At 40.5% G+C, this 13,515-nt stretch overlaps 1 protein-coding gene across 1 annotated transcript in view; it reads left to right on the top strand.

Annotated features, from left to right (window-relative positions):
• The first annotated feature begins 12,824 nt into the window (after window positions 1-12,824).
• The window catches only part of GRM7 (glutamate metabotropic receptor 7), a 1,568,320-nt gene continuing 1,567,629 nt past the window's right edge, over window positions 12,825-13,515 (top strand). The window contains exon 1 of the mRNA XM_007945853.2: window positions 12,825-13,343. Coding sequence (XP_007944044.1) covers window positions 12,825-13,343 — 519 coding nt within the window. The remainder of the gene's footprint in view (window positions 13,344-13,515) is intronic.

Below are 13,515 nucleotides of genomic sequence, written 5' to 3'. Positions count from 1 at the left end.
AAAAGAAAAACAAAGAATGGGGTTAACCACAAGAAAAAAGGGGGGAAAAAGAAACTTAAATTAAAAAAAATAAATAAATTTCAACCAGGAACAGGGAAAAGAAAAATTGCTGAAAACTAGGACCTGGGATGGGAAGATTAAGAATAATAGTAAAAAGGACAAAGTATTAATAATAATAGTTGCTTTAAAACAGAAAAATATAAGCAAACTTGTTGTTGTTGTTATGTGCCATCAAGGCAGCCTCGACTCATAGCGACCCCTCCTTGGGTTGCTGAGGCAGTATCACCACAGATACTTCCTTCCAAGGAGTGGCTGGCTACGCTACCAGAGCTCCTATAAGAAAACTAATCACCAGAAAAAAAGAAAGTGAAAAAAATAAAAATAAAAAAAGAGAGAGAGAGAAAAAAAAAAATCGGTGGAGGTCTGGGCAGGGCACCCAGGCTCTGTCTGAGCACACAGACTGTTATGGAGTTCCTGTGAGCTCAGAAGGTAATTTGGAGTGGGGGATGGCCACACCTCCGTTCACCAAGCGGGTGTGGGGTATAAGAGTAACTAGTGGAATGTTGTACCTTTTCAGTCTTGCAGGTCTAGAGAGTCCTTGGGGTTGCTGGAAAGCAGAACGTGTTCTTAAGCTCCAGGAATCTGTGAGAGCGCTGTCTCTTTAAATATCCAAAATAGCCACTTTTAGACCTTCAAAATGGTGGCGCCCTCTGCACTGGCACAAGTCCACAGCTCAGCCTGCATTTTTCTTCATCTCCATTTATTCCCAGCCACCAGAGCAATCCTCTGTGCAGTCCCTGGCTAGCAGGGCTGATATTTAAGTTAATTCTCAAGTCCTACTGGCACTCGGGAATCTCCAAACTGTCTGTGCCATCAGAATCGCTCAGGATCGCTGCCAGATCGCAACTCCGTCTGTCTCCTTTTTTGGTAATTTTCACTCAAATTCTTCTGCTAGTTGGGGTTTAGTCCACTTCTATATCCTTCCCTTCAAGGCTCAGGGGTCCAGGATTATCTTCTGTGTCTGTGTTAATTGGTTTCCCTATATATATATATATATATTCAAGGCTCAGGGGTCCAGGATTATCTTCTGTGTCTGTGTTAATTGGTTTCCCTTTTCTTTGTTGAAGAGGGTTTGTGCAGTCTTTCTGCCTAGTCTGCCATCTTGCCAGAACTCCCCTGATTACTGATTAATCTCTTTACTTGTTACTGGTCTGTTGAGATTATCTATTTCTTTTTGAGTTTAGGTAATTTATTTCCAGGAATTTGTACATTTTATGCAGATTATCTAATTTCTTGGCCCACAATTTTTCATAGTATCCTCTTCTAATCCATTAGATTTCTATATGATTGGCAGTAATGCCCCAAATTTATGTCTGATTTTATTTAGTTGGACCTTCTCTTTTTCCTTGTCAGTCTGTTTAAACCTTTTCAATTTTATTGATCTGTTTGAAGAAACAAATTTTTTTTTTTTCCTCTCTATGTCATCTGTCTCTGCTATATACTTTAGTATTTCTTTCATTTTTCTACATTTGGGCTTATTTTTATTTTGTTTAATTCCTCAAGGTGTAAAGTTAAGCTACGGATTTACTTTTTTTTTTTTTTTTTTCAATGTAGATGTTTACAGCTATAAATTTTCCTCTGAGCACTGCTTTTGATGCATCCCAAAGGTTTGGTACATTGTGTATTCATTTTCATTTGTATCTGAGTATTATCTAATTTCTCTGTGATTTCTTCTTTGACCTATTTGTTTAGCAGGCTCTTGACTTCTGGATATATTTTAATTTCCTAATTTTCTTTGTTATTCATTTTTAGTTTCATTCCATTGTAATCAGAGAAGACTTTTTGGTGATTTCAATCTTTTTAAAATTTATTGAGACTTGTTTTGTGGCCTCATATATGATCTATTCTGATGATTCATGGGCACTGGAGAAGTATGTGTATTCTGCTATTGGCGGGGTGTTCTATAGATACATGTTAGGTTTGGTTTACACAAAATAAACAGACAGAGGAAAAAAAAAATCATTGCCATCAAGTTGATTCTGACTCATAGTGACCCTATAGGACAGAGTAGAACAGAATCATAGGGTTTCCAAATCTGTAAATCTTTACAGAAGCAGACTGTCATATCTTTCTCCTGCAGAGTGGTGATGGGTTCAAAATGCTAACTTTTCAGTTAGCAGCTGAGCACTGAACCACTTTGCCACCGAGGTTCCTTAGTTTATGTTGTTGTTGTTATGTGCCATTGAGTCAGTCCCGACTCATAGCGACCCCTCCTTGGGTTTCCGAGGCAGTATCACTATGGAAGTAGATTGCCCCATCTTCCTCCTTAGTTTATAGTGTTGTTTAAATCTTTTATTTCCTTATTTATATTCTGTCTAGAATCTACCTATTATTTAAAGTAATGTATTTAAGTTTCCAACATTATTGTAGAACTATCTAATTTTCCCTTCAATTCTGTTTGCATTTTATACTTTGTGGTATTATGTTAAAACTCAAAAACTCACTGCTGTCAAGTCAGATCCAACTGATAGTGACGTCTTCTTGGGTTTCCAAGGTGGTATCACTGCAAAAGTAGACTGCTCATTCGTCCTTCTGAGGAGTGGCTGGGGGGTTTGAACTACCACCATTCTGGTTATCAGTCAAATGCCTTAGGCACTATACCACCAGAGCTCCCGGTATTGATGTTAGGTGCATATATTTTTGTAATTACTTTATCTTCTTGATGTATCACACCCTTATAATAATATAATGTTCTTCTTTATCTCTTCTTTGGCCACCCAACTCTTTTTGGTTACTATTTTCATAGAACATTTGTTTTCTCTGGCCTTTCATTTTCAACTTATTTTTCTTGTGCATATAAAGTGTATCTCTTGAAGACAGTATATACTTGGATCATTTTTTACAAAAATCAATTCTGTCAATCTCTGCATTTGAATTGGGAAGTTTAATCTATTTAATTTTAAACTAATTACTGATAAAGATGTGTTTCTGCTACTTTGCTTTTGTGTGTGTATTATACCTTTGTTTTGTCTCTCATTTCCTCCAATAATACCTTCTTTTTTGTTTAGTTCATTTTTCTGCAGTGAAGTCTTTTGATTCCTTTCTAATTTGCTTTTGTGGTTTTTTTTTTAAGGTTTTTTTTTTTTTTTTCATAGTTACAACGAGAATTACACCTAGCATCCTACATTTATAGCAATCTACCTTGAATTGATACCAATGTAACTTTGATAGTAAGGCCTAAGGCAGTCCCCTGGCACACACAATGCTGTCGGTTTGAGCCCACCAGATAGCCAGGCCATCTCTTTTGGGAGCTCTTGTAGCATAGTGCCTAAGGCATCTGACTGCTAACCAGAAGGCTGATGGTTCAAACCCACCAGCCCCTACTCGGAAGGAAGGTTGGGCAATCTACTTCCATAGTGATAGTGCCTCAGAAACCCAAGGAGGTGTCATTATGAGTCAGATCTAACTCGATGGCAATGGCAATAGATGGAACTATACCCTCCTATATCTTGCTTTTGTAAATTATATTGTTATGCATTGTGCAAACAATAACATAAATGTATAATTAAATCTCATTCATTTGTCATGTACATCATGTAGGACATAATAAGTAGAGTTCAAACCAAAAATACAATAAAATTAGCCTGTATATTTTTCCATGAAATTGCTTTTATTGAAGATTTTTATTTCTTCATTTAATAGTGAATTACTGTCTAGTATGCTATCTTGTCAATATGATGGACTCTTTTTAGCATTTCTTGTATGGCAGTTTTGGTAATTACACACACTTTCAAGATTTGTTTAGTTGGAAATATCTTAATTTCACCATCATCTTTGGATACAGTCTTACCATACACTCTCTCAAGATTTGTTTACTTGGAAATGTCTTAATTTCACCATCATCTTTGAGTACAGTTTTACTATGTGTAGAATTCTTGTTTGATAGGTTTTGTTTTTTGTTTTCACACAACTCTAAACATGTCATCCCACTACCTTCTGGCCTCCATGGTTTCTGATGGGAAATAGCTGTTAATCTTTTGAGGAGTTCTTATATGTGGTGATCCACTTCTCTCTTCATACCTTTCTATCTTGATTTCTGAGAATTTGATTATAATATGTGTCAGTGTGGATCTTTTTGAATTGATCCTATTTAGAGTTCACTGACCTTCTTTGATATGTAGATTAAAGTCCTTTGGCAATTTTGAGAAGTTTTAGGACATTATTTCTTCACATTTTCTTTCTGCCCCTCTTTTTATCTTTTCTTTCTAGGACTCCTATAATGTGTATATTGGTTTACTTGATGTTATTTCATAAGTCTTCTTCTTCTTATCTTTTCATTTTGCTCTTCAAAAAACCAAACCCACTGCCATCAAGTCAATTGCAATTCATAGTGACCATTTGGAATAGAGTAAAACTGCCCCTATAGGGGTTACCAACGCTGTCAATCTCTACAGTAGCAGGCTGCCTCATCTTTCTCCTGTGGAGTGGCTGGTGGGTTTGAGCCTCTGACCCTTTGATTAGCAGCCAATTGCTTTAACCACTACTCCAATACTCTTAACTTCTTTAGTCCTTAGACTTGATAATTTCTATTGTCCCATTTTCAAATGCACTAATTCTTTATTCTGCCCGCTCAAAGCTGCTGTTAAGCCCCTCCAGTGAAATTTTCACTTCAGTTATTTATTTATTTATTTATTTATTTATAGTTCCAGTTCCCTCCCCCCTTTGGTTACTTTTAAAAATCTCTGTCCCTTTATTGATATTGTCATTGCTCATGCATTATTTACTTGATTTCTTTTAGTTGTTTCTGTTTTCCTTTAGTTCTTTTAGTGTATTTAAAACAGTTGTTTTAAAGTCTTTTTCTAGTGAATCCATTATCTGCATTCTTCAGAGATCATTTCTGTCATTTTATTTTGTTCTCATGAATGGACCATTTTTTCCTATTTCTTTGTATGTCCTGTAATTTTTTATACTAAACTGAACATGTGCCAAATTTTCCAAAGAAACTCTTTCACTGACTTTTCCTCTTATTCCTTAAATATTTATTGTATGACTCAATCACACTCTTTAGCCATAAGTGGCTATAGGTGGTTACAGTTTTTGAGCTGCTTTTCTGGTCTGCTTGAGTTCTGAGACAGGCTGAACAGGAATGAGCACGTTACATCAGTTCTTAAGGTAGCCCTCAAAGAGATTAGAACAAATTCACAGTTATTTGTAAATAAAATCTGCTTTGATCCCTGTGGAGCCAATGTCTAGGATTCCTTTCTGCAAATCTGGACTGCCATAGCATTAAGATGGTTCCCAGTTAAGGATGGCTTGGTATATCAGGACTTAGAAATCCAAAGCTTTCCTACTTTTTTTAAAGTTGCCTTTTTCTTGATTCAGCCTTTGCTTAGATGTTGTAAGCTTTGGTTTTCAGAATTCTGACAAAGTTAATTCTATCAGTTCCTGCTTGTGCTTTGTTGTTTTGGACCAGGAGTGGGTCAAGGAGTGATAGAGCAGGAACATGAAGCTACTTATGCCACTATCTTGTTGATGTCATTCTCCTTGTCTATCTTCATCTAGCAGAAGGTAGGAGGAATAAATCTGCTTTCTCCAAGTATCAATATGTCAAATCCTAGGTCTTTTTCCTATATTTAAAGTCATCAGCCTCAGCCTCACCAGGAAAAAAAAAAGAGAGGACTGTCAGCTCCATCTCAACTCATGGAGGGTGGGAGGATGAGAAGGGCTCTTTCTCAAAGAAAAGTCTGACACCAATACCAAAAAAAGAGTAGAGAGTGCACTAGCAACCTAGGTTATTCTGTGTGAACTGTGAAGGAACTGTAGAGGTTGGGTGGGGTATAGTGATAGAAGCATTTCTGAGGTTTTTTCTAGAAATTTTGAAGGAGGGAATAGGTTTTGCCTATTAAGTAAGTCAAAACTGTTTTGTACTCAGATTCACACAGCTGTAGAATGAGACTTTTTTTTTTTTTTCCCCCCCAATGGCAAAATGAAAACATGAAGGATAGGAAGGTTTGTTGTGCTTGGAGAAATAGTTCTTGAGAGTAATTTTCTTCAAAGCTATTTTTTTATGCTTCTCTGCAAAGAGGTAGGATAAATAGGTCTTTCTGGTGTACTAAGAAGGGACACTGTGGCATCACTGAGACCTAGGAAAAAAGAAAAATGGGGAGTGAAGTTTCCTTTGGTCCTGTAGCCAGACTGTCAATGTAACTTCCTAGTCACTGCATCAAAAGTGGCCAAACAAGATCTGAAAGATGTAGCAAGTGAGGTCTTTGTGAATTGAGGGCATTTGATCACAAGAAGACAGAGGACTTGAAGGACCTAAGCTTTAGGGTAAAATAATAAGGAAGGAATCCTAAATAAGAACTAACTGGTGATATATTTATTAGAAATGTGTATTTCATCATTCTGACTCTCCATTTCCTCATCTGTATAGTAAGAATCATAATAATAACACATATCACATGTGGTTATCTTGAGGAATAATTATGTCTATGTATATAGTTCCTGATATCTAATATGCACTCCAAAAATGATAGCTCTTTTAAACATTAACAAAAATATTCAATATTGATATAAATATTTTCATAATTCTCAAACATAATAATATAAATAATTTAATAACACAATGAGCACACATTTGCTGCAAGTAACAGAAAACTCAACTCAAATTATCACAATTAACCAGTAGATTTCTTGGTTTATATAACTGAAGATTGAAAGGAAGAACACTGAGTTGATTTTTAGCTGGTGGTGCAGTGTACTTTATGTGTTGGCTTTGCCTTTAGGCAGAAAGTGAAAGAGTGACAATACTTCTGGTTCTCCTATGTACAAAGAGACCAGGAGTTCAAATTGAAGAGTTGCTTTTAGAAATTCCCATTAAACTTTGCCCTGTATGCTAGTAGTTTAAATTTCTAAGTGGACTATTTGAAAGAAACTTAGGGATCAATGCCAACTCATCCTTCAAAGTATCTGTGGAGTGAATATACCTGTACAAAATCAGAGCTTCTTAACAATATGGGGATGAGAAAAGATATGCTGCTTAAGTGACAAAAAATATCTACTACAAATAAGTATATGGGAAAGTATACTAGATAAGATGGAATTTTCCATCCCTCCCAACAAGAAACAGCAACTCCCATTCAGTAATGCGATGCAAATATATGAACCACAAAACAACAGTTATATATGAAAACCTGTATGAAGGATGGAAGTGTAGTCATATACATTAGTTTCAATAGCAGCAGTTAAGGTGGACAGACTTGGAAATCACAGATTCCATTTAAATAAATACAGAAGGAATTAAGAAATGTAGTTATTATGTCTCACAGAAGATAAGGACAGTGGAACAAGAAAGAAAATAAGGCTTATTTTCATAAGAAGATAAAATATAAAAATCTGGGAATGGATAAGGATGATGGCTGAACAAATTGATGAATGTAATTAATGCAACTGAAGTATGCATGTGAGGAATGTTGAAGTAAATATGTGGTTATAGATATATTTAACACAAACACACACACACAGATAAAACTATAGATGAAAGCAAAAGGCTATAAATATGACTTAGGACTAAGACCTTAGCTTTAGTTAGACATTTTAATTAATCTCTGTATGAGACAGATTAATGACTAAACAGAACCAAGCCTGTGAGCACATTTTATAAGATGTGATATCTTTGTGCCTTTGTGTACTCCAATTACACCTGACACTAGAATAATGATCCACTTTTGGGTGAACCAGTCTTGCACAATAGATTTTCAGTTCACATAATCTCAAAATCCAAAACCAAACTGTGTTACATTATATTAAGTGCCAAATCCTATGCACTATAGCTAAACATGTAAAAATGAATCATATATCATATAAACTAGATATCTGTTGATTGCGCAAACTCAATACTACTTTCCAGTTCTCCTGATAACAAAGCCTCTTTCCATGTGGCTCAGGGGGTGTTAATCCCTCACTAGAAAAATAAGTCTATGCCTGTGACCTTCCCAAACCAGCCTAATGCAAAGGCCAAGGTGTTTGGTTCAAGAACAAGCATATGTATCAAGAAGCACCAATCAAAACGTTCCCTGAGATTTGATCAAATGCTGAGAGGAGAGACTAAATTAGTCTTAAAACAAAACCCAATCATTGAAAAATCTACTAATGGTCCTTTTTTATGCTAGAAACTGTGTATAGTGACTGAGAGGACAGCAATTAATCTGCTATCACTTCTGCTCTTAAGGAGCTTGCACTTTGAATTTCATTCAGTATCAAATAAAGGCAGTAGGGCATGGAGAAACCAGTTCTGATTCATTCAACACATGAGTGCTTCTTAGGCACAAAACACCATTCTAAGTATTGTCTAGGACAAAAAGATAAATAATACCCAACCCTTACCCTCAAGGATCTTACAACTTGGCGAGGGAAATAAGACAAGCACATGGATGACTACAATAAAAGGAAGATAATGATTGCCGCCAGATGTTTAGGGAAAAGGAGCAGAGCAAAGAGAAAACAGAGAATAAGGCAGCATTCCACAGTCTGCCAAGAAATATTTATTGAGCAATCATAGGCTGTGATGCACCCATAATAAAAGGGGAAGTGGCAGAGTAGAGTATGTACCAAGGCATGAAACACAGGCAAAAAAACCAGTGATGTTCTTTGTTACCCAACTCTCCAAATATTTTGTGTCCCTAATAAATAGTCTCACATTAAAAATTAAATAAGAATATACAAACCCCACTGCCATCAAGCTGATTCCTACTCATCTGATCTCCACTGGGTTTCCAAGGCTGTAAATCTTTACAGTAGTAGATTGTCTCATCTTCCTTCTGCAGACCAGCTGATGGTTTTGAACTGCTGACCTTCTGTTTACCCACTATGGCACCGAAAAAAGAAAAAAAAAAAGAAAAAACACAGTCTCTATCAGATAGTCTGAAGCACTGATGCCTAAATACCAAGACTATGGTACTTGTGTTACCGAGTAAGTTACCTTTTGAATGTTTTATTTGCTTCTTTTCCCACTTCCCAAGTAGGTGATGTTATTTTAGCAGAGTACCTATTTCAGCTATTCCAGTCTTCTTGATCTGGTTTGTTAGAACAGGGGAGTGAGACAAGGATCCTTTTAGCTTTAAATAACTGAAAGAAAATACCAACTAATTAAAAGTCTAGAAGCAATCTTTCAGGCATGCCTTCATCCAAGGGCTCAAAGGTTTTAATCAGTTAACCAAGTCTTCCTTTTCCCCTTTTCTTTTCAGATATATATTTAATATTTTCATATATATATATATATATATATACACACATACATATATATATAATTTTGTTGTTGTTGTTGTTGTTGTTGTTATGTGCCATCGAGTCGGACTCAACTCGTAGCAACCCCTCCTCAGGTTTCCGAGGCAGTATCACTACGGAAGTAGATTGCCCCATCTTCTTTCTGAGGAGTGGCTGGTTGGTTTGAACCACCGGCCTTCTGGTCAGCAGTCAAGTGCTTTAGGCAGTACACTACCAGAACTCCCACATATAATTTTAGGAGTCAAAAAATCTCTATGTTTCCTTTATCTTTTTATGTGGAAACCCTTGGCACATCTACAGGTATATAATCTCACAGCTTCAAGACTGGCAGAAAGGAGTAGGGGACATCACAGGATAAAGTGTTCCAAGGTGTGCACTTAAGTAGTTGGGCATCACATCCAAAAGCAATATTCACAGTATACAAAAGGGTAGATTTGTATGTTGATTATGGCACTGTTTCCTAGCAGGTGGCAGTAAAATGTTTTGTTCTCAGAAAATTAAAATTTCTTCCAAAAGATAATGTAAACTCTTTTGAAGAATGGATCCCCTTTTGCAACTCCCCCATTTTTATCTGGTGAATCTGAGCAGGTAAAATTTGAGACTGTCCATGGGATAGTGAAAGCCCTGTGCTTCTCCATTTTGCTTGCGCTAGCAAAATTCCAAGGATCAGCTCTAAATGGGCTCTGATTGGACTGATCTCTCATCCTTGAATTAATTACTGAACACTGATCACTACAGCCCAATATGCATTACAGGAGGGTGACTCAGTTCTGATCTAACCATAATACTGAAAGGGAGAGGGGGGTTGTGGTGCAGTGAGTTGCCTGGTATGGCCCTTCTAGCCATGGTCTTTGTGACTCTACCAAGACTACTGAGTGGGACTATGCATAAGTGAAGTCCTTGTGGCCCACCAAGGGGATTGGATAGCTTGCTGATAATGTAAATATGGTGCATGACACCTATTGTGGGGGTGGGACCATGCAGAAAAGAACCCTAACATGGGCATTGTTCAGTTTTGCCATCCCACTAGGTTTAAAATGATCCATCCCAAAGGCAGAAAGGGAGGATCTCACTATTATCAAGAAAGAAAAGCCTGGATTTGAGTGAGTCATTTGGACCTGAGATTCCTGCTCTGAACCTTCTCCACCGAGTAGACAGAGAGAGAGAGAGAGAGAGAGAGAGAGAAAGGGAGAGCTGTAACACTTTGCTGACATGGTGAAACACAGCAAGAAGCAGTGGCAAAGAAATGGTGGAAACAGAATCAGTAGACCAACAGGAGAGAGTGCAGTGGGCTTCCTGACCCACAGAGTGAAAAAGCTGAATACTTTTGGGCAGGAGGCTTGCTGGTGGTGTAGGGTGCCTGAAAGAGCTCTGTAACACTTGCCCAAATGGAACAGAGGGCCATTATAACAAATCAACCAAACTCAGCAGAGAAGTAAAGAATGCCATGGGTCACTTTGTTGGTGTCAGAATTGGTAAAACAAGGTTGGAGGGTGGGAGCATGTTTGACCTCTGCCTCATAGGAATCATCCTTTGGCTGCTGATGCTGATGGTGATTCTCCTTCCCCCTAGTAAAGTTAGGGGAGGTCATATAACACCTCCTCTATGCCATTGTTACAAGTGTGCATTCAAAAAGAAATTGATAGACTGTTTCCAGAAGGAAAGGGAGGAAGGAAAAAGAAGTCCTCCCCACTAGGAAGCATTTGTAATATTCTTTGGATATACAAAACCTAATCTCTGACACATAAAGTAACAAGAGGATATTGGACTAAAAAGAACACCATGGCCAAAGGGACATGGCCTATTTTTACAGAGGATCTGAGAGTTAAAAAATAGCTTGGAGAGCATCCAATTCAATCTCATCATTTTACAGATGGGGAAACTAAAGGCCCTACAGGGTAAGAGAAGTGCCAAGAATACACAGGTAGTTGGAGGCAGAAACTACCTGTCTCCTGATTTTGGTGGGTCTTTTTTTTTCCTTTAGTATAATAACAGCAGCAGCAAAAATTATATTTCAGTGCCTGTTTTTCTCTCCACTCTCAAATCTGTATAATATGGGTTTCTGCATTCCAACAGCAAGCCCCAGCAAAAGTCTGCATTTAATCTCCTTGAGTCCACACTCCTATCCCCAAGGACAGAAATACTAACTTTTTTTTTTTTTTTTCTAATAGGAACTAAGGCCACTTATTGCTTTAATGGGCCAAGATAGGCAGGGCTAGTAAGAGGAGGCACCTTTTAGAAAGAGCTTCCTATTTGCACTTGGAATCTGCTCAGGCATCCTGACTGCCCCTAGCTCATCAGCTCGGGACAGAAAGTTATCCTGAACCAGTGCGAAGAATTCTTCACGTTCCTCTTTTTTCCTCCTACCACCACCTCTTTCCTGCTGTTTCTACCGGCAAAAACCTGTCACCAGCTCAGAATCATCTCTGGAAAGGGGTAGGAGGGAACCTTACACCTGTCAGCGCCAGGGAAGAAAGCGCGCTCGGTAGAGTTATCGTTTGTGCTCTCGCGAAGAAAGGAAGAAAAGGGGCGAGTCGGAGGTTTCTGCGGACAGATCCGCGGGTGACCACGATTTTGGGACCACCCAGCTCTGGCACCAGTAACCCCTGAAGACCAAGGATGCACTCTCATTCCCAGCGTTTCCATATTGGTTTCTGCCTCCCCAAAGCCTAGCGCCAGAGAAGGCTGTGAGTAAAGGTTCTTTAAGTCACGAAACAGGCTCTGTTTTTTTTTTCTTAGTAGAAACTGGCATAGGCGGAGAAGCCGTAAAGACTAGGGTCTCTCCGCGCCCTTCCATCCCTGACTTCTCTGCCTTGCGATTCCTTCACGCTTTCCCAGAAGGAAGAGCCAAGGCTCAAGAACTCAGGCTAGGAACATTCTGCACTAGACATCACCGCCCCATCCCCAGGCTGGTGTCACCCTAGTCCAGGACGCGAGTGTGGGTTTAGGTGGGCAAGAGGCTTCCAAAGTGAGTTGGGGGAAGGAGCTCAGCTCTTGCCTGGGACGTGCAATCCCTGGATTCCCTGTGTACCTCAAAACTCGGATTCAGAGCTCCCCTCCAGCCCCACTCAGCTGCCCACCCATTGCCCCCCTTACCTCAGCACGCAGCCCCTCCCTGCGTGATGATGCAAACTAGTCTGGGAGGGCGGGAGCTGGGAAGGGTGGGGAGAAGGAGAGCCTGCGAGGGAGGGAGGAGGGAGTGGGAGGAGGAGGAAAAGGAGCAGAACGACCATTTAAAGCGATAGCAATCCCTGCCCTCTCCCCAGTGCTGGGCTGTTGCAGAGCGCGAACAGCTAGCTACGGAGCGCGAGCGCTGCGCGCCGGCCCGCGAACCCGAGAGCGCACCTAGTCCCACGCTGGCAGGCACCGCGGGAACCCCCCACCCTCTCCAGCCGCCTCTCCCCGGGGGCCCCTATTCTACGCGCCTGCAGGAGACCCTGGGCTTCTCCAGAGGAGCTCACCCTGAGGGGCCCAGACCTCGGCGAGGGCGCCACCGTCCCCTCCAGCGCCGCCGCCGCCACCGCAGCAGCCGGAGCAGCATGGTCCAGCTGAGGAAGCTGCTCCGCGTCCTGACTTTGATGAAGTTCCCCTGCTGCGTGTTGGAGGTGCTCCTGTGCGCGCTGGCGGCGGCGGCACGCGGCCAGGAGATGTACGCCCCGCACTCGATCCGGATCGAGGGGGACGTCACCCTCGGGGGGCTGTTCCCGGTGCACGCCAAGGGTCCCAGCGGAGTGCCATGCGGAGATATCAAGAGGGAGAACGGGATTCACAGGCTGGAAGCTATGCTTTACGCCTTGGACCAGATCAACAGCGATCCCAACCTGCTACCCAATGTGACACTAGGCGCTCGGATCCTGGACACTTGTTCCAGGGACACTTACGCGCTGGAGCAGTCTCTTACTTTCGTCCAAGCGCTCATCCAAAAGGACACCTCCGACGTGCGCTGCACCAACGGCGAGCCTCCGGTCTTCGTCAAGCCTGAGAAAGTAGTTGGAGTGATTGGGGCTTCAGGGAGTTCGGTCTCCATCATGGTAGCCAACATCCTGAGGCTTTTCCAGGTAGGGGGGCGCTCCCTCCCGGGCGGAGCGCGCTCTTGCTCCCTGCGCTCTTAATCCTAAAAGCTGGCTTGGACTCTCGGGGTGCAGAGTCAGGTCAGCCTTCGCGTATTTTCACCCTGGAGAGCCTGCTGAATTTCTTTTACCCCGCCAGAGGAGGTACCTTCCCTGCTTG

This window comes from Orycteropus afer, unplaced genomic scaffold (genome assembly GCF_000298275.1).
Source record: "Orycteropus afer afer isolate SDZICR_OR568_19922 unplaced genomic scaffold, OryAfe1.0 scaffold00144, whole genome shotgun sequence".
NCBI classification, from domain to species: domain Eukaryota; kingdom Metazoa; phylum Chordata; class Mammalia; order Tubulidentata; family Orycteropodidae; genus Orycteropus; species Orycteropus afer.
This window is presented reverse-complemented; position numbering and strand designations above follow the sequence as displayed.